General features: G+C 40.3%; 3 protein-coding genes across 5 annotated transcripts; 1 reads left to right on the forward strand and 2 right to left on the reverse strand.

The window, feature by feature from the left end:
- Window positions 1-153: 153 nt before the first annotated feature.
- Window positions 154-11,982, reverse strand: znf292a (zinc finger protein 292a). Its single transcript, XM_077731523.1, has 8 exons — window positions 11,730-11,982; window positions 9,062-9,216; window positions 8,240-8,318; window positions 7,899-8,034; window positions 7,521-7,723; window positions 7,191-7,327; window positions 6,769-6,910; window positions 154-6,681 (listed from the first exon to the last, which is right to left on the reverse strand). Exons 1-8 carry the CDS (start codon window positions 11,877-11,879, stop codon window positions 577-579), a joined length of 7,107 nt encoding a protein of 2,368 aa, XP_077587649.1. The 5' UTR covers window positions 11,880-11,982; the 3' UTR covers window positions 154-576.
- Window positions 11,983-12,807: 825 nt separating this feature from the next.
- cga (glycoprotein hormones, alpha polypeptide) lies at window positions 12,808-13,927 on the reverse strand. The gene is given in 5 exon segments (XM_077730683.1): window positions 12,808-13,116; window positions 13,239-13,420; window positions 13,511-13,622; window positions 13,765-13,863; window positions 13,865-13,927. Coding segments are annotated over 5 exon segments (531 nt in total). The 3' UTR covers window positions 12,808-13,041.
- Window positions 13,928-15,730: 1,803 nt separating this feature from the next.
- LOC144206015 (heterogeneous nuclear ribonucleoprotein Q-like) lies at window positions 15,731-22,809 on the forward strand. Of its 3 annotated transcripts, none has more exons than XM_077730680.1 (13): window positions 15,731-15,887; window positions 17,218-17,340; window positions 17,444-17,603; window positions 18,391-18,509; window positions 18,765-18,872; window positions 18,958-19,071; window positions 19,431-19,607; window positions 19,753-19,888; window positions 20,106-20,311; window positions 20,398-20,547; window positions 20,637-20,758; window positions 20,836-21,161; window positions 21,356-22,809. In XM_077730680.1, the coding sequence occupies exons 2-13, from the start codon at window positions 17,233-17,235 to the stop codon at window positions 21,382-21,384; spliced, it is 1,755 nt and encodes a 584-aa protein (XP_077586806.1). In that variant the 5' UTR covers window positions 15,731-15,887; window positions 17,218-17,232; the 3' UTR covers window positions 21,385-22,809. The 3 variants fall into 3 exon arrangements, with proteins under 3 accessions (XP_077586806.1, XP_077586807.1, XP_077586808.1); XM_077730681.1 differs by having other exon boundaries at window positions 21,359-22,809; XM_077730682.1 differs by lacking the exons at window positions 17,218-17,340; window positions 17,444-17,603 and having other exon boundaries at window positions 15,732-15,887.
- Window positions 22,810-23,280: the final 471 nt, after the last annotated feature.

Below are 23,280 nucleotides of genomic sequence, written 5' to 3' on the forward strand. Positions count from 1 at the left end.
TATATATATATATATATATATATATATATATATATATATATATATATATATATATGCATTCCACAGAAAAAAATACTGGGAATATCTGTGCAAATAATTAACATAATTGAAAATATGCTAATACATGCCTTGAATTCATAGACAATATTTTAAGAAAAGAACTGTAACATTTTATTGAACACTTTGTGGAAGACATGTAAATATTACAGATAGGTCTACTAGTGTTGAAAAAAGGATGAAATAAATACAAACAAAACATTAAATCCCATAGGGATATATAAAAACATTTTCTTTAAAAGTATCCATTTAGCAAAAAAAAAAAACATTTCAGTACTAAGCATAAATACAAACATGAATCTAAAATCTATCCCCTATGGATTACCTGGTTATTAGAACTAACATACATAATTAAAATCATCCAAGACATTTAATTTCATGGTGTACAAAATAGGCCATATTATCATCGTTAACTGTGACCATTACTGTTAACAGTTGGAAATTTGATGCATTCTCAAACCATTCTGCAGCATACTTCTCAAATCCTGAGTGAGACGGAGTTTTAAATATAACATAGGGCTATGATCCGCTGTAAAGCCACTTTTTTATCATGACCATCGGCTTCATGTCTTGCAGCTGCTTAAGCAAAAGATCAGCACCATTTGAAAAAGTTTTATCCATGACTATCTTCACATTGCTTACTGATTTGAGATTATGTGGGTTTCTAAAGTCTATGAGTTTCTCATATCCCCGAAACTGATCACTGGGATTAGTTCTCAAAGCAGTCCTCTGTTTGTGAGTTAGTCGTCTTTTTGACGGAAGCTCTGCTGTAGTTTTATCGTTCAATTTGCGTTTACAGGGGTTGGTCGATTCAGAGGTTTCCAAGAATTTAAGGAAAGAGTCCTCGAGTCCCAAAGGTTTAAAAGACACGGGCATAGCGTTACTCTCCTCTTGTTGTTCTTGGGGTACAGGGGTACCAGGATTTGAGCTCTCTCTTGAGCTACTAACAGTCATACGATTACGAAGTGTTTGAATCCTCTCGGGACAAGCTGGTGTTGGATTGACAGGTTTTCTTGGACGCCCTCTTTTAACTCCACCATCCACCCCACCTGAAACTTGAGACTCTACACTTTCATCATTTGAAAGTTTGCCGTCTTCTAGACCTGTACTTTCTACTGCCTCATCTGTATTTTGCTCATCAGATTTATCCTCGTCGTCTTCTGGCTCATTCTCTTCAGAGGATGTGCATGATGCACCCTCTGATTTGTCTGCATCTCTGTATCTCGATCGCGGGTACTTTTTGCAGAAAATAAACTGGCTCCGCTGATCTTCAATGTATCTCTCTGTAAGGCCATGGGTCACATAATGCCTAAAAATACTTTTTTCAGCTTCCTCAATGATATCGCAGCCGATGAGCATGCATGGATACTGCAATGGCCATTTCTTAGTACACATAGCTGATGCTTCATCATGGGTTTTAAGTGTGGGCTTCCCAAAGTTTGACCAATGTTCAATGGGCTTTCCATCTTTCTTTTTGACATTTTTCTTCTTCATTTTTAATTTGTTATCCACGTTTTCCTTTCCATTATTCATCACTGGGAAGAGAACCAGTGATCTATTCCTTCTACCATCACTTGATCTCGGCTCATAAACATATTCATGCTTTTTTATCAGGTGACGAAGAAGATTTGACTTTGTAGAGTAAAAACGTTCACAACCCTCATACTCACACCTAAATGTTGTATCAACTGAGCCGCTTTCCGATATGGCAATTTCTTTGTGGAAATTTTTTATGTGCTCGATGTACTTGTCCACAGAATTGAAGGGAATTCCACACTCGGGCCGATCACAATCGAAGGTCCCTATGGTCAAGCAGGCCATCATTGAGGTGGCTTTGTCGCGAGTGAATTTGTGAAGCAAAAGGTAATGCTGTACTAATCTTGTGACACCCATGAACACCCTAGAGCAGTTTTTCACTTGACACCTAACTTCGCCATCTTTGCCTGTAATTTCATAACTGTTTTGGCCATTTGGTAAACTCATCTTCTCAGGATTGCCATCATCTTTACAAGGGGGGAGGGATGCCTGATGCATGGCCCGGTAATGGAGGATTAAATTGTGCTGGATAGTAAATGCAGCAGTGCATCCTTCATGAACACAGCGATACGGTCTATAGGGATTAAACGCGTTGTCGGGATCACACATTTTGAGCCCAATTCTTTTTTGTACCCTCTTGTGGACTTCTTCCTGGATGAGTGTGTTTTTTGAGCTGCTTGGTTTTTCTGGGGATAACGAAGCACAGCCTAGAGGAGGGCTGGTCTTTGGTTCTCTTATTTTGCTGACTGTGAGATGTTCTTTTGGTTTAACGAGACATTTCTCCGTTAAACCAAATTTACGCTGACCATCTGGACATGGCACTGCCATGGACAGTTGCTCTTGAGGCATTTCAGGATTTGCCTGCATGACATCAACCAACGGCCTGTCATCTAGATAGCTTTCAGACGACGGCAAACAGGTGACAGTTGATGTTGCGTGGGGTAAGCCATCATTCAAGGAATTTATTGGTGCAGCAGTGTGAGGCGCATCTTGATTGTTTGCGCTGGTAGGTTGAGGTGCAATTTCGATGTCAAGTGGCTCTTGCTTAATAAAAGGATAACTAGTTGTGGAGTGTGAGATAGCATTTGTAGTTTTAGTTTCAGCCTCGCTCGTAGATGAAATATTGTTAACTCGGACTAACTGCCGAATATTTCGAGCATTCATCTTGTACTTCTGTGCTTCAGCCTTTGACAAGCGATGGACTTTCTCATAATGAATTCTCAAACCTGTTGTTCTTGTAAAGTTTTTGGAGCAAATCTGACAAAGGTATGGGGACAGTTTGGCTGGGCTTCGTTTCAGTTCTTCAATCATTGCATTAGAATAATCATGCATTTTATTTAGGTGTCTGAATAATGCCTCCTTGGTCATGAATGAGTACTCGCAATCTTCCTTGACACATTTAAAAGGTTTCGGCATTTTTCCCAAAACCTTGTCATCTCTCTTGCTTGGTGTGGGTTTGCATTTCTGAAGGTTAGAGCTTGTATCACCATAGGTATGATTTTTCTCGAGGGACAAATTTCCCCGCATCTTCTCTTGGGCAGCTTCAATCAAATCCAACCTTTGAAAGGCATTGGATATTTCCATCAGGTGATCTTCTTGATGAGGTGGGGCATGTTGACTTTGAAGAGCAGTAGCAGAGATGTTTAAAAAGTCAGTTACATTTGTGTTTTGAGGTTCTTGTTTCAGCGGCATGGAAGAATTTAGTGGGGTCAAGCTACTTGATTCTTGTGGGAAGTCCCCATTCGACAAGTTAAAAAGGGCTCCATTTGTTTCTGGAACATGCGGGTCATTAAGAAAATCAAGGAACGATGTCGGCAGATCAGCAGTAAGGTCAATTTCATCTAATGGCCTGCACTGTGAGCGTTTGGACAGATGACCTCCAAGAGACTTTGTGCTTGTGAACTCTCTGAAGCATCTCCTACAAATGACCTTGCCGTCCTTAATAATTGCTGGCCATTTGGTCCGCTTGCTTAGTTTACCACGTTTTCCCTTTTGGACATCACCACCATCATCTTTATCTTCAGTAACTACGCATTCTGTATTAGTACAGTCTCCTTCAAAATGAAAGTCAGACTGGGTGGTGCTGTGAGAGTTAGGCATGCCATCCACAGCATTATCCATATGTTCAAATACAGAAGTTGCCACATTTTCTGATTTGATTGGTCTTGTTGTTGCAGCCTTTGGTGTCTCTTTATCCGGTGGGCTAAGACATTTCGTAGGAGGATTAACTGGTGAGCTCTGAGTGCCAGATTTGTCACTCTGAGCATACGAAGTTTGGTAACTTCCTTCGGGTAGACTGTGAATTGTGGACATGCTGTCGCTGTTATCCGACTGCCCTGCTATGTTTACACTAGTTTTCTTTCCATCCATTGAAACCCCTCTCCCATCCGGAGGGCTAAGTCCATACTGATTGACGCCATTGTGTATTTGCCCTCCGTTGTCAAGCATCAATGAACTGGATAAGTACTGGGACATCAAACTTGAATCTGAAGGAATATGAGACCCAGCAGATCCTTGCAAAGCTGCCATTGAGTGCTCTCTTTCAGCTGGGAGTGAAGCTGTGGTTGGGTAAGGATCAGACTGCCACTGAGGATAGCTGCGGGAGGGGAACTCATTCGCGTTGAAGGCATCTGGGTAGCAGCTGTTCATTGGCGATGAAGACCACGACTGGGAAACATCAGGCTGACTGAGTTCCTCAGTATTATTGGCACTGCTCCAGGATGGATAAAGTGTGGGGTTCGCCATCGGAGTGATGGGTACAGGCTCCATTGAGCTAGTATAACACTGGGCTGGTGAGTTGGAACATCCTGCTGTGTAATCGATTTGCTCCATCCCAGGTTTGTTGCATAGAGGTCCTGGCTGAGTTGGTGGCTGATTAGTCGGATTATTGTTACCGTTGGTAAACGGCTTTCGTGCACCTATTGCAGGTGGTGCTCTTTTTGCTGTAATCTTGGCAACTTTGTTGTACTTCTTGGCCAACTTCCAGTCCTCAAAGATTTCAGGGTGTTGTTTTTTTACATGTCTGGACAAACTTTTGTTCGTACTGTAAGCCCTTGTACACTCATTTTGTGGGCAGCAATGCAGATTTTCCTCATTACTGGATACAGACGGCATTCTTGGCGGATAACCTTGGATTGAAGACGGGATTTCTGTCTTGATTTGACTGGGAGAAATTATTTGCGGTATTGCTTTTGGAACGTCTTCAACTTGTATGCTATTTTGCCCTTCTTCCAGTTGACTTGCCACAAGAGTGGTTGCACTGGTTACAGGGTACAGGGGAATGTTTGCTTGCTCTCTCATTACTTGGTGTGCATGCTGACCCTCTGGTTCTGCCTTCAAGTCAGCTGGTGTTGAGCTAGGGTTTGTTAGTGGAGTGTAGGATTTGTCGAGATCATTCAGTTCTATATGTCCAACAGAATTCAACATGTTTTCAATAGAATGTTTCACTTTAACAGGAATGAGCTCTTTAGAAACCTCCGGGGAACTACATGGTGACGGGTTTGCCTTTGACGTGTCTTTCATAAATGCATCTGAATTACCTGTTTCAAGGCAAACAATGGTACAATGTGTTTCTTGGGCATCTACTTGGCATTGCATAGTCTCCTGTGGTATTTCAATTTGCGGAATGACAGGAGAGCTATCATTCACGACTACCACATTGTTGACTGTACTGTTGGTAATATGTATCTGTTGGTGAGACAAGAATTGAGCCTGTGAGTAGAATATTTTACCGCAATCATCTGTCGAACAGGTGTATGTAAGGTAATGTTGAGCCTCGTGATCGTACAGGAGGTAGGCCTCACTGAAAACCTGGCCACAGTTTGGAAACATACACTGTGCCTTAAATTCTGAGTGAATTTTTTTATGCATGAGAAGTTCTGAATTTGAATTAAAGTTGGCTTTGCAACCTAGTTGTATACAAATGTATGGTTTGGTGCCACAATGCATTTGCAAATGATCATTGAGATGTTGGACATTAACAAACTGCCGCCTGCAATACTGGCACACTACTTTTTGTTTCTGTATTTCCAAAAACCTCATGGCTTCGTCGTCATCTTTGTGTGATCTAACATGAGCCATGAGATTGCGGAAAAACTTGAAGGCTTTCGAGCAATTTTTGACGGGACAGAAACAATCTTGACTTATTTGAACGACAGCTGTCGCCGCTTGTTCTACCTTAACTGGCTGGACACTGGTTTGTGAGTCATTATCGACAGGACTGTTCATCACTGTGGGAACACATTTGGTATTTTTTGATGGACTTTTAGGGGACTGTGGAAATTTTATCCCCTTCCTTGTTGTTTTCATAGCAGCAAGCCGCTCTTTACAAGACTGCTTAACATGTGAGGCTACATGTGGCTCTAAAACCTCTCTACTTTGAAAGCTGTCTGCACAAATAGGACACATATAAACTCCATCTTTAAAATGCTTCTGCGCATGTCGAACTATTCTGTGGCCCAAGAACTCCTTGTCACACAGGACACAATACTGCATATAGGCACGCCAATTTCGGAAGCGGGCTGATACAAAACCTTGTTCCCGGAGTTTCTTTGCTTCCCTGTTTTTTTCTTTTTCGTCTGCTATTTCGTTGAGTTCATTTGTAGTGGTTAACAAAAAGTCTTCTAGGTCTCGGTACTCTGGGAGTTTTCCAGGTGTACTTTCCGTCTCCTGTTCGTCTGTGTCATTTAGTGTGTCAATAGATGAAACAATTGCTGCTTCTTCACCCATCAGTGATAAGCAATTGCATTTCAATGTTTTCCAGTCCCAGAACTCTGGATCAAAAGGCCACTGTGTCTTCAAGGCCAGCAGTAACTCACAGCGTAACGAATTGGGCACCGGCAGACTTCCGTCTTCCTCAGGCTTTTGATCCGGTTCGTTGTATAGTGACTCAACGGCATAGTAGGAGTCAACAGTTGGTTGCAGGAGGAATTCAGTCAACTGGCATGCACGCTTCACCTCCAGATCAGTCGGCAAGATACACGAAATTGTCTTGCAGATTGTTGACTTGCTATCCGTATGGTCACTTGATGTCATTTTCAGAGCTTGAATACACATTTCCACACAAACTGGAAGCCCAACTTCTCCAACCTAAGGATAAGCACAAACAAAACAACTTTAGAAGCTAAATAATCTGGATAATCAAGTTCACTTGCTCTGATAGACTTCTTTTGTTACCTCGTTCTGGATTACTTTGATAAGGAATAGAATGTGACAAACACTTCTGCAGAGAAGGGCCATCTCCTTGCTGTGGCTGAGGAAGGAGTCGGCCGAAGACTCCAAACGCATGAGTAGCTTACTCCAGAACAGCGTCAACTCCCTACGAAACGAGAATGTGTGAAACACAAATTGATTTGTCAATCAAGACAGTCCATTTGAGATGAAAATTTCACAAATTGTTGTAGGAAAATAAAATGGACATAAACCTGGTAATATGTAAAAATGTAGACGAGTATATGTATTTCAAAGATTAGGAACCACTAATAGCTGCTAACTGTGCACGTTTCTAGATATTATTTTATCTTCTCTGGGTAAAAAAAAGGTTGTGAATATTCAGTATTCTCAGCGTATTTGTGTTCCCCCAAAATATCAGCACTTACCAGGCACAATAAACATCTCCTTGAAGAAGTTGTCGCTTGAGAAAAGCAGAACATAAACATTGTGCTCCTTTCTCATCACCTTCAGACTCCAAGTTACAGATCATTTCCAGAGCATCTTTGCAGTCTATTGATGATATCTATAGATGTAAAATTTAAAAATTAAATAAATAACCAAACAACCAAATCAATAATCAGCCACTGAAAGCCTCGGCATAATTGATAGTTTCTTTTGCTATTATAGAAAGATGAAAAAAATCACTAAAACTACAATGCATCATAAATTTAGATTTTTTTAAAACTAAAATGAAAAGTAAATGAGAAGTTTCTTACCTCTTCCATGAGCTGTTCCTGGGTTTTGGTCATGCAAATGCAGAGCAAGTAAATTTGTTTGAAATTCCCTTTTCCTTCATATCCTGGGTACTCCAAGCAAATCTTTGCAAGGGAGGCAGCTTTATCAACATTGTCTACTTTGATAAGGTGCTTTATGCGCATGGTGAGTAGAGTCGGCCCTTCCAACTCAAGATACTCGTGAACTAAAGAATACAAGGGAGAGGAAAAACATTAGGGGATTCAACCCTATTTAGTCTGACACAAACATAAGAGGAGAACTATTTTGATGACGTTTGACGGGCACATGAGACCGCAGGCACGGACAACGACATATGTCGATAAAACTGCCAACGTTTAATACACAGAAATTCAAAGCACCTTGTTCAGATTGAGGGATGCAGTTGGACAAGATGCTGCTGAGTGTGGGGTTGGACCAGATGCCATCTTGTTGAGCCAGAGCGAAAAGCGGGCGAAGCTGTGCACTCCCAGTTTCTTGCAAAAGGCCGTGTGCCAACTGTAACAAGACAAATGAATATGAGGTAACTGACTAATTTACTTTTTCTTGACCACATATATTATGAATAATAACACATGCACCTGTGTATATTCACTACTAGGTCCAACTCAACGGAATGTTTTGGGGATTATTTTACATTAGTCTATCGCCACATGCATAAAAGTAGAAAAAAGGCCACACTGGTGACTGAGAGGATACTGACCTTCATGGAGGATTGAAACTCCTCCCATAAGGCACCAGGGATGTGCTGGGGCAGTAAAAGCACCAGCTCTGCACAGCTCCTGTGAATTAAAACATTCAAAATTTGTTAGGTTCACATTTACTGTATGTCAAAGAAAAAACGTCTATTCCAAAGACATCCTTCTCATTTCTTTGGCGATGCTAATTGGTAAATATGAATCAGCAACATTAGTCAGAGCAGGTCTTGACAATACACAATGTTCTCTATGTAGTAGTTACACTTATAAATGATTAAATGGTTGCATGCTGTTACTGTATGTGTATATCTATCATGCATTTCCAGACACTTCGTAAGCACCAATACAGATACTGGGCAAAAAAGTCCACAATTACAAAGGTTATAGGTACAGTTTTGATCATCACAATCATAATGGTTTCAATTGAAAATGTTTTCATTTATCTGGTTAGATCAGTGTGAAATGTTATCAATATTGTACGGAATGTGTAAAGCAGAAGAAGGTAACATTAAAAATTGTAATTCATGTCTATATAAAAACAACCAGATTTTTAAAAATGTGCTCTATGGAACATTTCAGTATGAGTTTTATCATAACTAATAAAATTTGAATAAAAATTTCTTGAATCTGGGTTTTATTAACTTTTGCAACCAAGGGCTGTTGATAGTTATTGCATGTTGTCACGCATGAGGATATTGTTTTGTAAGACTGTATATGTATAAATTGAGTGTAAAAAGATGAACTATAAATTAAAACAAGGTTTTATATTTATTTTTTTAAACAGATGATCACTTTCAATTAAGACAATTTCTAGGACATGTACTCACAATGTTAGCTTTTCAAGTAGGAGTGCCACGTTATCACATTCGGAGGAAAGACAGGAGGAGGCATTGGCGAAGCTGAGGACAGCCACAGTGTAGACCTCGAGCAAAGGAAGTGGATCCTCGTCGGTTTTCCAACGGCCAGCATACTCTACAAGGGCCTGGATGAAAAAATGCAAGACAGTCTAAGTAAAGCAGATACAGGATAGTAGTTTCATTACTTCATGATAGTTAGTGTCCTTAAACACCCAAACAAAGGATATTACAAATACATTACTTATTATTTATTTTGTGTATTTTTATTAATGCATGATAACATTGTAAACTTATTAACATTGTGCTCTTAAAGACAATGAATGTTAAGTAAGCATAGTAGTTAACTTTGGAACCTATCCTAGCTAGATTGTGCACACTTCACACATTGAGGACCATGCTGGCAACCCTCAGAATTTTTTTTTTTTTGAGATACACCTTTGTAACAAAGACTAAAATAATTCCAGGTAATACAACAATTGTAAGACTATCGTTACAAAACTTTTCTATCTAAAATTCCCTTTTGTTTATAAAATAGTCTCACAAAGGTTATGTTATAAACTATTTTATAACAATTTGTTTACAATAAACCATCCATTTACCCATTGTCTGTACCACTTGTCCTTGCCAGGCTTGCTGGAATTTGTTGCCAGTCAAATGCAGGATACAGATAGACAACCATTAACAACCACATTCACACCTACCGACAATTTTAGAGTGCTTTTATCAACTTACCGTGCAGTTTTTTTTTTTTGGAAAGAGGGGAAAAAACTGAAATACCCGGGTAAAAATGTCAAGGAACGGAGAGAACATGCAAACACCAAAAGCTCGAGCCCAAATGGAAACCCTTAATCTCAGAACTGTAAATGGTGAGGGACTACCCAGTAATCCAACGCACAGCCTGGTTAACAGTCATTTGCAATTTAAAAATATATGTCTTCACAAAGATTTGAAATCAATAAAAAAAATAAACATCTGCTCTAACCAATGGCATACTTTGATTTTTAAATAATTGACTGCCAGTGACAGCGATAGATGTCCAATTCATTTGAATTGGAAGGGTTGGCAGTGAAATAACATATTAAAATGCTGCCAAGCAAATAAACAAATGTTCATTCACTGTCAGCTTCCAGGCTTCCTCCAATGGATTGGATGCCTACAAGTGACAAACTAGCGGTAATTGAAATTCACAGCAGGGGGTTTAAAAGGAACCACTTGATTAGACTCCACTCACCGTCAATGGCACTGAAATCAGAGCCAATCCTAAAAGTCTGCATTCCCAAAATACAAGTCATAAAAATTAATTCTGCCTTTATGAAGATCGATAAAGCACATTTTTAATAGACACTGTCAGCTCTGTAATAAATATTGAGTTATTTAAAATGTTGGTTGCACTTAGCACATTGTTGCGCTTACCTATGTTAGATATAGCATTTATACTTATTTCTTATGTCGGATATGATTTAACGAAACAATAAGATTACAAATAGACTTTTGCATATAGAACTCGTCGATTATACTTTTAACCCATTTTGCGCCAATCCTGCAGAAAGGCTCGTGTAGAAAAAACTGCAACGTTGTGTTATTTACAACCCATTTAAGAAATCCGATGTTCACTCCTAAAGAAGTGCAAGGCCTAAAAGATACCTTTCCATTAATTGGACTCGTTTTATTCCTCTATTTTACGAAAGCACAACTCCTTCCCATAAGGTACACACAGGCCGAGCCGCACTCGCCCTTTCACACAAAGAACTTTGTTTTAAGTTGCAGGAAAGCCTCAATGGCAGCCACATCTTTGTTAGTTACCATGCAATGATTAGTGCAAAACATGATGACTGGGGTATCGAGCACATAAATATACGATAAGTGTATGTGGTCGTGGCAAATAAGAGAAAAGATGGGAGAGAAATGGAGTCGAGTGACCACCACCGCACAGTCGCGACCGTACAAAAAAATCCCCCAGCTACATTCACATCTTGTGCTAATGTGGCTACTTTAAATGAGCACCTCATTTGATGTGATTAGCAGGATAAAAAATGAGTGCATAGGGCCTAAGCTAGCACCTTGGCAACCCAAAATTGATTTTTCCTGCTTCACAAAAGTAGCCAATTTCCCCCCACGATCCAAAATTTCAACAAGAGCCGAGCTGCTGCGTTTATGACGACTCGATGACACATCTGCTACACACGTAATAACACAATTCAGTGCATTTCCCCCCCTCCGATTTAGTAAGGAAGCTTTCGCTAACGTAGCAATGCATTTTTTCCACGGCATGACCACTGCACAGGACAGTGGGACCCTGCATACCAGCTAGCAGCATTGATCTCCTGCTAGCAATCTGGCCTGGAAATGCAAGCTACACAACACAGTCGGCGCACATGAGCCCGACTTGCCGCCACCAAAATGGCCGGTCTTTTATGGAGAATGACCCATAAGAGTGAAATATCCCCGCAGGACGATGTTAAAGCATGCAAGGGGCCCCCTCCTGTTCCCATTCTCGGTAGTAGTAGTGCGCTAACACAGCGGCTAGCTCGTTTAGCTACATTGTTGTAGCCAATGTTGAACGGGCATCCTCGGCCAGGAAGGGGCGCAGAGCGCAGAGGGCTAGCCGGGGATGAGCGAGCGGGAAGTGCGGGCTAACCTGGCAAAACTCCTGGCAGAAATTCAACGAGGCTTCCAGCGAGGACTGCGAGCTTTCCCTCAAGTCCGTGGACAAGCCGTGAAAGCGGCCGCGGAGACCGTCGTTCGTGTTCCGTGTGTCATATTCCCTCTCCGTCTCCCCCTCCGCCATCTTCACAACAATCACGACCGCGTACGCACGCACAGATGTTACGCTGCCAGAATGGCACACGCACGTGCACGCAGGGTGGGGAAGGGGGAGTCGATGGTGGGTGGGTCTCACTCGCTTTCAGAAGGTGGGCTGGGTGTGTGTGTGTGAGGGGGTTGGGGTGGAGGTGGGGGGCTTATTCCAGATTTGTGCGTCTCGCATTCACACACGCGCACACACGCTATCGAATGTAAACAAAGCGTCTATGACCTTTAAGAGCAGAGGTGGTGAAGCGTTTTCATTCACTATTACAGTATCACAGTATTGTCCCAAATTCTATGAAACAGCCAAGTTAAAAAATAATTAGAAGAGAGAAAAAAATATTTTGTCATGTGCTGAAGAATACTAAAACTGTTGGTGATTCTCTGAAAAGAAAAACTAGTAGTAGTCACAGAAAACTAAATCAATCAATACAATTCATTTATATTCATTGAGAAAATTTTAATTTGTGTTAGACATCTCATATCTTCTCCTTTTCAGAACTGCTATATCCTCAATAAAGTCGCGGGGGGTGCTGGAGCCTATCCAAGCTGACCCGGGGCCAGAGGCAGGGTACACCCTGAATCGGTAGCCAGCCAATCACAATGGTAGGTTCTATGAAGGCACTAAATTGTCCTTGGGCATATGATCATTTAGGTAGTGTTCCAAGCCAAATCCATTTGAACATAAAAAAAAATAATCAACTCACAACTTATTTTTTTTATCCATTTTCCTTTATTTAATCTATCCCCACCCTCACACATACACAAATGCACACATATTTATTGGCAAACTCAATCACTAAACTTTAGCGATGCACCAAAAAATATGTTGTTGTTGTTTTTTAACCCCAAAAAAATCTTAAAAGTATTATAGTTGGTTTTGGTTTCAGCTTTCAGGCTGTTTCCTAATATTTGTATTTTGGGTATTTTAATTTTATTGCAGCATAACTATCAATTATGAAAGTTGCATACACAGCGATGAAAACATTAGTTCACATAGTACACAACTTCTTGCAAAATAACATTGAGCAAAATGTGACTGGCAGCAGGAGTAGTACTTTTAATTAATGTAATAAAGCTCATGCTTACTGAAAAAACAAGACACAATGACGGACCAACACTGGCTCATCTCCAACTTCCGTAGGTCAGATGGTGTGATACATGCAGGTGCCGCACACGCACTCGGTGTGGTTTCTCAATATAATGTCACTCACGACAACCTGTATTATAAATGAACAAAAAATAAAAAGCAATATTATAGATGCTTCATCATTCACGATGGTGATTGTCTGTATTAAAACTGCTATACTAGTATTTTAGGTGAAAATTGATAGTTAATTACCACATGGTCCTTGCTCGCAATGCAGCATCCTGCTTCTGAGGTGATGTTCTTTGGGTTCAACATTTCTTTCTTTATATTGAGAGGTGTTGGATAAGCCTTTGAGAAACAGCAGCCCTTACACTGATAAATCTCTCCCTCTGGAAAAACCAAACGCCTTTTCAGTGAGCACTCCTCACATCCACCTGTAGAAAAGCAACACACTTAGTAGTTCTGCCAAAAAGTTGTAAACAGTTTAGTCAATATTTCCTGCAAAATGCTAGTTTACAACTCACTGTGTAAAAAGTCCATGTCAGTGTAAGATTCGGCCATGTACAGAAGAGATGAAAACAGGAGAAGAATTGGTCCAAAAGATTTTACCGATCCCATCAAAGATGCTGTGGCTGCCTAATCACACAAAGAAAAATACTTGCTGTTTTTTAAATTCAAATACCCATCTATTTACATTGCCTATTCTGTACAGGATCACAGACAAAGTAAACCAATAATTATACGTACACCAAAAATATGCATATTAGTTAAATACTACCATTCTCAGCGTTGAAGTCTTTTCTTTGGAGTATCTCAGCTCAGGTGGACTTTCTGATGGTGACCTGCCCTTCTGCCTCTCTGTTTTATACCTGTGTGCCAATGTTTTCCACCATTTCCTGGATTAAGTGAAACTTGACAACCTTATCTATCATCTCTCTCATCGCGCACGATGACCTCCTAAATAATCCCTTGAAAGCAGAGAGAGATAAGAACAATCATTGGATGTCAATCTCATATTCTTCCATGATCGTCATTGAAGTTTGTACTTTTGTTACCAAGTTACTACTAATGGTTGGTAAAAAAAAAGTCCCAACCAGAATGAGATTTGCTACAGTGTTTCAATCATTGTATATTATAAAACTGCATATAGTATAGGCCCTATACCATAGCCTATACTATAGCTATAAAACTGCATATAGTATAGGCCCTATACCATAGCCTATACTATAGACACATAATGTGGAATAAAGCATACCACAAGAATGAAAAGGCTTTCCTTTATAACGTTTTTTTTTAATCTATTTATTAAATCTTATTTTGAGTTGGACAGTTGAAAATGTAACGTTTTTAAACAACCAAAGTACTGAACTTCTAATCCTATTTTGATTTAGTTCAAATCCAATGTTGTAGTGAGGGAAAAATAACTCTTGTCTTTGTTTAAAAAATGAAATTAAACCTAGTAACAAGATGTGGATTTAAAGTAACATAGCAGAATGAATAATTTTTAAAAAATGAATAGAGTACAGTGTGGTTATTTTAGTCTCACATATTTCACTACCTTGTTTTTTTAAATGTGGTAAACAGTACAATGAAGGAACTTGTGAATAAACAGAAAGATACCTGATAGCCTTTGAGAGGTCTACGTCTGCCTGACCCTCAGTATCTGAAATGTCAAGGATTAATATGAATTTACTTTGTTTCTAGTTACTTAAGTACTTTCATCCCACGCGCTTAGTTGTCTGACTGATAAATCCTATGGCTTTTAATTCAATTAACAAGTAGGAAAAAGACTCCATTTTATCTGAAACACTGAAAACAATGCAAAAAAATGATTAATTCTTTGGCCTTTTATTAATGACAAAGGTGTTTCTAATTCATAGTTGGACTTTTTTGCAGCTATAATGGATGTAAATGTATGGACTGTATTGAATTGATGAATCAGTACTTTATATTGAAAAGCACTGGGCACCATGAATACAGCAGTATTCATTCATTCATTTTGTAAACTGCTCATTCTCACAACGGCCGTAGAGGGTGCTGGAGCCTATCCCAGCTAACTACGGGCACGAGGCGGGGGAAACCCTGAATCGATGATCAGCCAATTACCGGGCACAAGGAGACTGACAGCCATTCATGCTCACACTCATACTTAGGGGCAATTTAGAGTGGTCAACCAGGCTAACGTGCATGTTTTCGGAATGTGGGAGGAAACCGGAGTGCCCAGAGGAAACCCACGCAGGCCCGAGAGGACACGCAAACTCCACGCACGTGGACCGACCTGGATTTGAACCCATGACCCCAGAGCTGTGAGGCCGACATGTCATCCACTCACCCCACCGGGCCGCCTTGCGATTTGTTCACGTATCGGTATTATAAAGTATATTATCTGCAAAATGTTTTTGAATTTGTATTTCACTACATTTTTCTATTGACAAAGCCTATTACAACTAAATCGTTGATTCAAATTCAGTATTTTTCTAATCCAATACTGTTATCATGATTTTTTCTTCCAATCATTTGTACTTCAATAAATTTGCATAGGTTTGTTCAGTAAGTGGTGGCTGTAAAATGGAGGAATAAGCACAAGAGTAGTAAGCGAATATCCTTGATGTATTCAGCCCTAGTGGACGGCCTCTATGTCTAAACTGAGAGGCTCTCTGATTCAGTCTACATACTCTAACTGTACAAACGCTTACAAGGCATAGCCCGTGCACAACTCTACGAGAAACCCCATCGACGAGACAAAACTCGAGGCGTGAACGTGGCAGCCATTTTACATCATCAAGAGTGAATGACTGAGGCCGGACCCGTGCCGGGAGTTTTCCACTTTTTCCGTCTTTTAATCATAACCTCTATCTTCCAAATTACTCTACACCGTTCACGGTGGTGATCCAGCGGCAGGTAGGTGGATTGCTACTCTTTGATCGCGTGATCGGTGCTCGGTTTGCGTGGGGGAAAGCCCGATTCTTGCGGTGCTGTTTCAAACAATGTGGAAACTGGTGGCGGCTGGGAACGAGTTGTCCGGACCGGCTTTTTGAAAATGGACTCTTCCTATGTGGCCGCACGTTGGCAGAGCACTTACCCAGCAAGCTGAATCCTTAACTCACCACGCTTCCAACAATACCATTCAACTCTAATTTGATAAATAAGTGGCTAGTAAAATCAGTGCCGACCGTTGCCGTTCTAACAATGGCCTCACTGAAATTCCCTTCGAATTAGCATGCTATCGTGAGCTAGCCTATTTTTGACAGATCATGGAATTGACACGCTCATTGTCATCACTTGCTAACTGAGGGTACCGCTATTCCAGTCGATATTCATAGTCCCGTGACCTTAGGGGTGAATTCCGATTTTAGTGGTGAATACAGACTGATTCTTGAAGGTTTTACACAAACGCGGTGTGTTATTGTCCAATAAAAGCACGGCTAGTATAATTAGCATTAGCCCAAGGCGAACTAGCCCACTAGCTTGACCAACGTGCGCTATGCATACTGAAAATTTAACGACCCCGATGTCCGTCGAAATGATCCGATTTTTTTTGCTCCGAGGTGTCCGATTTCTTTTCCCGTTTGGAATATAAAACTGCAAAATTGACTGTTGAGATGAAGGCATTTTCATCGTAAGCACGTGCTTCGTTGCCGACATGACAGTGGGTGTTATTCATGCAAAGGCTATAATTTGATATTTAGTTTAGCATTTGCAGATTCCATAACGAATACAAGTTTAATATGAGGTTACGATAGGAATTTAAATTCTACCTCTTAGTAGCGAGCACGTTGGAAAATACTGCAATGTGAATAGTGTTTGGCCTACCTTAGAATTGATGCCCCAAAATGGGCCAAAGCAATAAATATCGCGTAGTTACAGCCCCAATATCATAGGATCATAGGATGGCATAAAGCCCAATACCCAAAGGTGCTTTCTTTTTATACAAGCATGAACCATGGAAAAGTAGAGTTGTCTGTGCTGTAACACGTGTATAGCGATTTAGTCTGCTGAAGTCAGCACTCAGAAGGGAAGCTAACATGTAATTTTGAGAGTCAAAAAGCAGACGAGCTTTGTGCATGCACAATAAGCATGATCATGATCATAACAAGATAACTTTACCAAACATTGTCACTCTGGCATGCTGCAGTGTTTTACGAGATGTCATGTTATTGATTGCTGTGTAGAGTTTGGTATGCAAGTTGTTTTGTGCCCAATACTCAGCCTATGCCAATTGCTCATGCAGGTTAGTTGATGCAGTATGAATCCGAAGAGTGAAAAGTGTATAGACATTGGAGACCACACAGCTATAGTAAATTTAGCACCCTTGCCCTCCACGATGGATGTGTTTCACAGTGCAACGACAAATGTAAACTGACCTGCCTGTCTAGTCTAAGCTTTTCCACTATCCTAAACGCATCCCAAATCATGCCATTGCACCAGGATTAATTTGGCTCATTGCATTTACACAGATTTCTGGGGACATGGCCACAGAACATATTAATGGAAATGGTCCAGAAGAACCAATGGACACCTCTGCTGCAGTTACCCATTCTGAGCACTTCCAGACTTTATTAGAAGCTGGTTTACCACAGAAAGTTGCTGAAAAACTAGATGAAATTTACATAGCAGGTAAGGCACAGTTAACACATTTGCATATGCTAATGTGCAACTCTTGTCGATAAATCTATTGCATGTACTGTCACTTTGTTACAGTTTTGAATGGGGGAAATTGGGATCCTGAAGCAACTTTTTGTGGTTCCTACCAAAATGGGTACTGCAGTGCTATATATGTTAAATTATAAATCACAGCAGTGAAAGTGTATAATGGATGCTTCACTACTGGTGTGAGGTCAACAAAGTTGCCCCCTCATTGGAGTGATCTTCTATCCTACCCAATTTCCCATTGACCCTACCACAATTTAAATCGCTTCAGAACCGTTGTGTTTTAGTTCTATTCAAGTGTATGCTTTACCTGGCAACTGAGTCTTTGTAGCTTCTTTTAGATCCAGGTTTGGTCAGCCATATCCCAAAAGTTCCACAAGTCAGGTGATTGTAGCATAAAAATAATGGCCACAACTGTCTCTGTGTTTGCCATCCGATGACAGGTGATGTCTCTTCCATAGAACAAAGATACAGCAGCTCATGAGAAACACTGGGTTTGTGTATAGTTGCACTGTCACATCTGGTGTAATTAGCTGTAATATCAGTCTAGTTGGGAAATGAGGTTGCAGTGACTGAAACAGGCATTCCTTTTATTTTAGTACATAATAACCCCTCACCAGAATTTATGTAATTCCCTATTTGATAAGTAAAATGTTTTAGTTTGTGTGCTGTTTTTCCAGATTCATTTCCAGTTTTATTTGGAGAGTTTGGTGCTCAGTTTTTTTCTCCCTCTGTTTATTACCCACTACTGCAGGATTGGTGTCACACAGTGACTTGGATGATCGAGCAATTGAGGCTCTAAAAGAATTCAACGACGAAGGTGCTCTCCAAGTCCTTTTACAATTCAAGGAGAGCGACCTCTCACATGTTCAGGTATGTAAGCAATTATATATTATAATACTGTTAAAACTTGAGAAGTAATTTTTACAACTAGAGTGGGCCAAAGTACCACCAGTAATACTAGTTTCACACGTTAAAGATGACACCTGCATTAACACATTTGAAGTGTCTGGCTTAATAGACAATCATTGGTTACGCCTGCTTCACATCATCTGTTATTTTCTCAGTAACCTTTACCTTCAACTACTAGATATAATTTTTTTCTCCATTTTTTTGGCTCTCTTTCAGAACAAAAGTGCCTTTCTTTGTGGCGTGATGAAGACTTACAGGCAAAGAGAGAAACAAGGGACCAAAGTGTCAGACACCAACAAAGGACCAGATGAAAGCAAAATCAAGGTGAGAATCAATTTACAAAATACATTCAAATATGAATGCTTCAAAGAAAAAAAATTACAACAAACCTCTTCATCACTATCATCAGGCATTGCTGGAGAGGACTGGTTACACACTTGATGTCACTACAGGCCAGAGGAAGTATGGTGGTCCGCCACCCGAGTCAGCTCACTCGGGGGCACAGCCTACTGTGGGGACTGAGGTATGGAGTCACTTATGTGCAAGTTGTCAATACAACTTGTTTTACAGAATATAACATGCATACATGCATTACAATGTACATTTCTACATAAACATTATACATTTAGGTTGTTACAGTGAAACTTTTAAAAACCATGGCAGGACAATTCCCTGATAAATACATAGACATTCTTGTAATAATAGCACATGCTTTGCAGACTTGAACACTCCCGTAATGACAGTTTTCATCTATCTGCAGTAACCATGGTTATAGTTTAGCGTGAAGAGTTGATTGGATACACTATGATTTATACAGAACATCATGGCTTTATCTCTTTTGTTAAAAAAAGACACTTGTATGATTTCTCCCTCTTCCATCAGATATTTGTTGGCAAAATCCCCAGAGACCTCTTTGAGGATGAGCTGGTTCCTTTGTTTGAGAAAGCAGGTCCAATCTGGGACCTGCGCCTGATGATGGATCCCCTCAGTGGCCAAAACAGAGGTTATGCCTTTGTCACTTTCTGCACTAAAGAGGCGGCACAGCAAGCTGTCAAATTGGTAAGTTGGACAAGTTTATGTTGCATACTGAAATAATATTTTCTAAATGTGAAAGTGACTCCAGAAGAGTGTAGGAAAAAAGGGTGTCTGAAAGAACTGTCCATCAAGTACCCTTTGCACTGATACGACTGTTCTTTGGTTATAGTGCAACAACAATGAAATCAGACCTGGCAAACTAATTGGCGTGTGCATCTCAGTGGCCAATAATCGACTGTTTGTTGGCTGCATCCCCAAGAGTAAAACAAAAGAGCAGATTGTTGAAGAGTTTGCAAAAGTCACAGGTGAGGTCGCACCTTTTTAAAATGTATATTTATTTTACTTTCTGACAACTCACCAAATTCACTATTGCTGTAGGGACACCACACATTTTTCACTTTATATCTTTTAATAATACAAGGTCTATTTTTTCCTCTTTAAATGAAAGACTCCGACTGTAGTCATTCATTACCATATGTTATCCTAACTTCATCTCTTGTCCTGTTTTTTTCTGGTCCACAGAGGGTTTAAATGATGTCATTTTGTACCATCAACCCGATGACAAGAAGAAGAACCGTGGGTTTTGCTTTCTGGAATATGAAGATCACAAGACAGCGGCTCAGGCCCGTCGGCGTCTGATGAGTGCCAAGGTGAAGGTGTGGGGCAACGTTGTCACAGTGGAGTGGGCAGATCCTATAGAGGACCCAGACCCAGAGGTCATGGCCAAGGTAAAGAATGGGGTGTATTTGCTCATCCTTTTGTAGTCGATGCTAACACAGATCTGCATTTTGATAACATCTGCTTCTGTTCACAGGTAAAAGTGTTGTTTGTGAGGAATCTAGCTAGCTCTGTAACTGAGGAGATTCTGGAAAAGGCCTTTAGTCAGTTTGGCAAATTGGAGCGTGTGAAGAAATTGAAAGACTACGCATTCGTTCACTTTGAGGAAAGAGATGGTGCTGTCAAGGTACTGCAATATCAATGCTTAAACTTGAAAGGCGTGTCCATTGTTAATGCAACAAGGATGAATTGTAACTGTCTCGAACAATTTCACAGGCTCTTGCTGATCTCAATGGAAAAGATCTCGAAGGAGAACACATTGAGATAGTCTTTGCCAAACCTCCTGATCAGAAGCGGAAAGAGCGCAAAGTGCAGAGACAAGCGGCCAGGACACAAATGTATGATAAGTAATAGCAGATTTTTTTGGTGTCAAAAATCTGACTGCTTTATTTTGATGTTTTGTTTTCTCTCCAAGGTATGATGAGTACTATTACTACGCACCGCCTTATATGCCGCCGCCCACGAGAGGCCGTGGTCGAGGTGGTCGGGGAGGCTACTCTTACCCACCAGAGTACTACAGCTACGATGACTATTATGATTACTATGGATACGACTACCATAACTACCGGGGTGGCTATGATGACCCCTTCTACAGCTACGATGATTTCCAGGGCTCTGGCAGAGGCCGAGGAGCAAGGGGTGGTGTCCGCGGTGGTATTGGTCAGACCAGGGCCCGTGGCGGCATCACACCCAGGGGGAGAGTGGGCTTCTCACAGCGGGGTGGCCCTGGAGCAAGCAGAGGTAAATTGTTTTATTGAGTAATTTTCAAATTGGTCATAGTTATGTATAAGATATTTGAATTGATTAAGTGGCTACACTTATTGAGTCTACAAAACCACTTGAATTGAAAACGGACAAAACTGTCAAATTTCTAAAAAACCAATGCGCTCCATGGTTTAATAAACAGAAATTGTCTACACCTCTGATTGGTCCAGCAGGCAAGCGGGGCCGAGGCCGGTCCTGACCTGTCACTCACAGTGGAAACTGACTTGATGTGTGGGGTTACACCATGAGCTGCAAAGGATGTTGAAACATAAAAAGAGCGTGACAAAAAGGTCCAATGATATTCCAGCCTTACAGAAGAAGCATCTCCCCTTCCCCAAACTTTTTTTTTTTAATTTAAAAGATGCCACCCCGAAAAAGATGAACCCATGATTATTCTATTCTCCTAAGCCTCTCTTAACCCCGAGCCCCTGTAGCTTGCCCTGTTGCAGGGTTCAATTTATTGCCCTAACAATCTCCCCCTGTTCCCTGTCCCCGAACATGCCATCTTTAAATAATTATTGAAGAATTTGCACTTTTAAGTTTCTTAGGTTTGAAGTGGCTCGAAGGAGCTTGATGCTATTGTATATTTTTGTGCTAATCGCAATTTTAATGTTGGAATATCCATGTTAATCATTTTGATGTGGATGTTTGAAAGAACATTTGCAGGTTTTTATTTCGGGTGTACCCACCTGGCATGGATAAGTCAGGCATTCCAGGAAAGTGGTTCTTTTCAGAACTTGTCTTTAAAGGGTTGGTTGACTACCTCAGTACAGAGGACTAAACTACCCGGCCTGTACTGTAAATAGGGAAACTATATTGATGAAAACAGGGCTTGTTCTCTTAAAAAAATATGCACAAGAGTTGCAGCACACAAACAATGTACTTAATGTAATATAGTCATTTTCGCTGCAGCTCTGACACTGCAAACAGTCAAACTGGGCATGCAAAACAATCTCATGAGATGAGTCAGAACAAGCCCTGCTTTTATCTTATTTTGAACTGAATTAGCGGCCTTGCTTCTTCAGAGTATGTAGTTACTGTTTGTATAGGTTTTTTTTTTCCTTTTTGGATAAAATGTTACTTTTGTAAAGGCTTCAATGTCATGGGCATCAGACTGCCTTTGATTTTAACCGATAACAAAAATAAAGCCCTGCAGTGTCCCTTTTTTCCACTGTCAATCTGGTGGGTTTGCTTTTATATGGAAACATCTTCCAATATATTTTTAAACATCTATTGGTCCCTAGTCCATCTCCTAAACCGCTGACCTATTAGCACATGTTCAAGATATTTGTGGCAAATATTGCCCAGACTGAGCATGGGTCCAACGTTAGATGGTTTTAGTGTGGGATTGTCAACATCACATCTTGGTAGAGAAGGGATGCTGCAGTGAATACATTCTATTTCCAGGTATAGCCACGAGGAAACGGCGGATCTGTTCCAAGTTTTCTATACAGTTAACTCCCTCAATAAAATCATAACCACCTTTTGAGAAAAAAAAAATGTTAGCAGTTTTAAACTGTTGTTGGTGGCCAACAACGTTTTTGCATTCCTGCAAATAAATTGTTTTATACTGTAAAATGGAGGTGAGTGTAACTTATTTTTGTAATAAAGTTTTTGATTTCTATGTGTGTCTTAAATCATTTGAATATCAAATGACCAGTGTGAGGATGAGGAGGATTTATAACAATGGGTTATAAAAAATTCAATGGGGGCCTTGCTAAGTGTGATTCATTTACATTTTTATACCTCTCAAATAATTAATTTACGAGACATTCAAAGACATTTGGACTATTAGAAGAGCTTGTAATGAAACGGCCTTCCATCTTCAAATGGATTGGACGACTTTCATCATCAGTGGCAGCAAATATACATTAACACTAGTTACAATCATTGATGTTTATTTCCCTATGGGACATCATGCATTCATGCCAGAGGATGAATGATTTTTTTGCCAAAACTTTAGAGTAATATCATAGCAAATTTTATTGCAATATATACTTTTTCTATCAAATTTGTTAATGCATGTGCATGTAATTCACAGTAACACCGAGGAAGATTCCTTTGTTACCTTTAGGAACAAAGCAAACATTTACAG

The sequence above is a fragment of the Stigmatopora nigra genome, chromosome 13 (assembly GCF_051989575.1).
Source record: "Stigmatopora nigra isolate UIUO_SnigA chromosome 13, RoL_Snig_1.1, whole genome shotgun sequence".
In the NCBI taxonomy this organism is placed as follows: domain Eukaryota; kingdom Metazoa; phylum Chordata; class Actinopteri; order Syngnathiformes; family Syngnathidae; genus Stigmatopora; species Stigmatopora nigra.

What these genes read in the sequence shown, in the direction of transcription:
- znf292a (XM_077731523.1), bottom strand. Translation starts at nt 11,879, where the DNA reads ATGGCGGAGGGGGAGACGGAGAGGGAATATGACACACGGAACACGAAC. An exon ending in TCTGCCAGGAGTTTTGCCAG is followed by an intron (nt 9,217 to 11,729) that starts GTTAGCCCGCAC and finishes TTTTTCATCCAG; the next exon opens with GCCCTTGTAGAGTATGCTGG. An exon ending in AGGAACAGCTCATGGAAGAG is followed by an intron (nt 7,328 to 7,520) that starts GTAAGAAACTTC and finishes TTACATCTATAG; the next exon opens with ATATCATCAATAGACTGCAA.
- LOC144206015 (XM_077730680.1), top strand. Translation starts at nt 17,233, where the DNA reads ATGAATCCGAAGAGTGAAAAGTGTATAGACATTGGAGACCACACAGCT. An exon ending in AGCCTACTGTGGGGACTGAG is followed by an intron (nt 19,072 to 19,430) that starts GTATGGAGTCAC and finishes CTCTTCCATCAG; the next exon opens with ATATTTGTTGGCAAAATCCC. An exon ending in TGGCCCTGGAGCAAGCAGAG is followed by an intron (nt 21,162 to 21,355) that starts GTAAATTGTTTT and finishes TGATTGGTCCAG; the next exon opens with CAGGCAAGCGGGGCCGAGGC.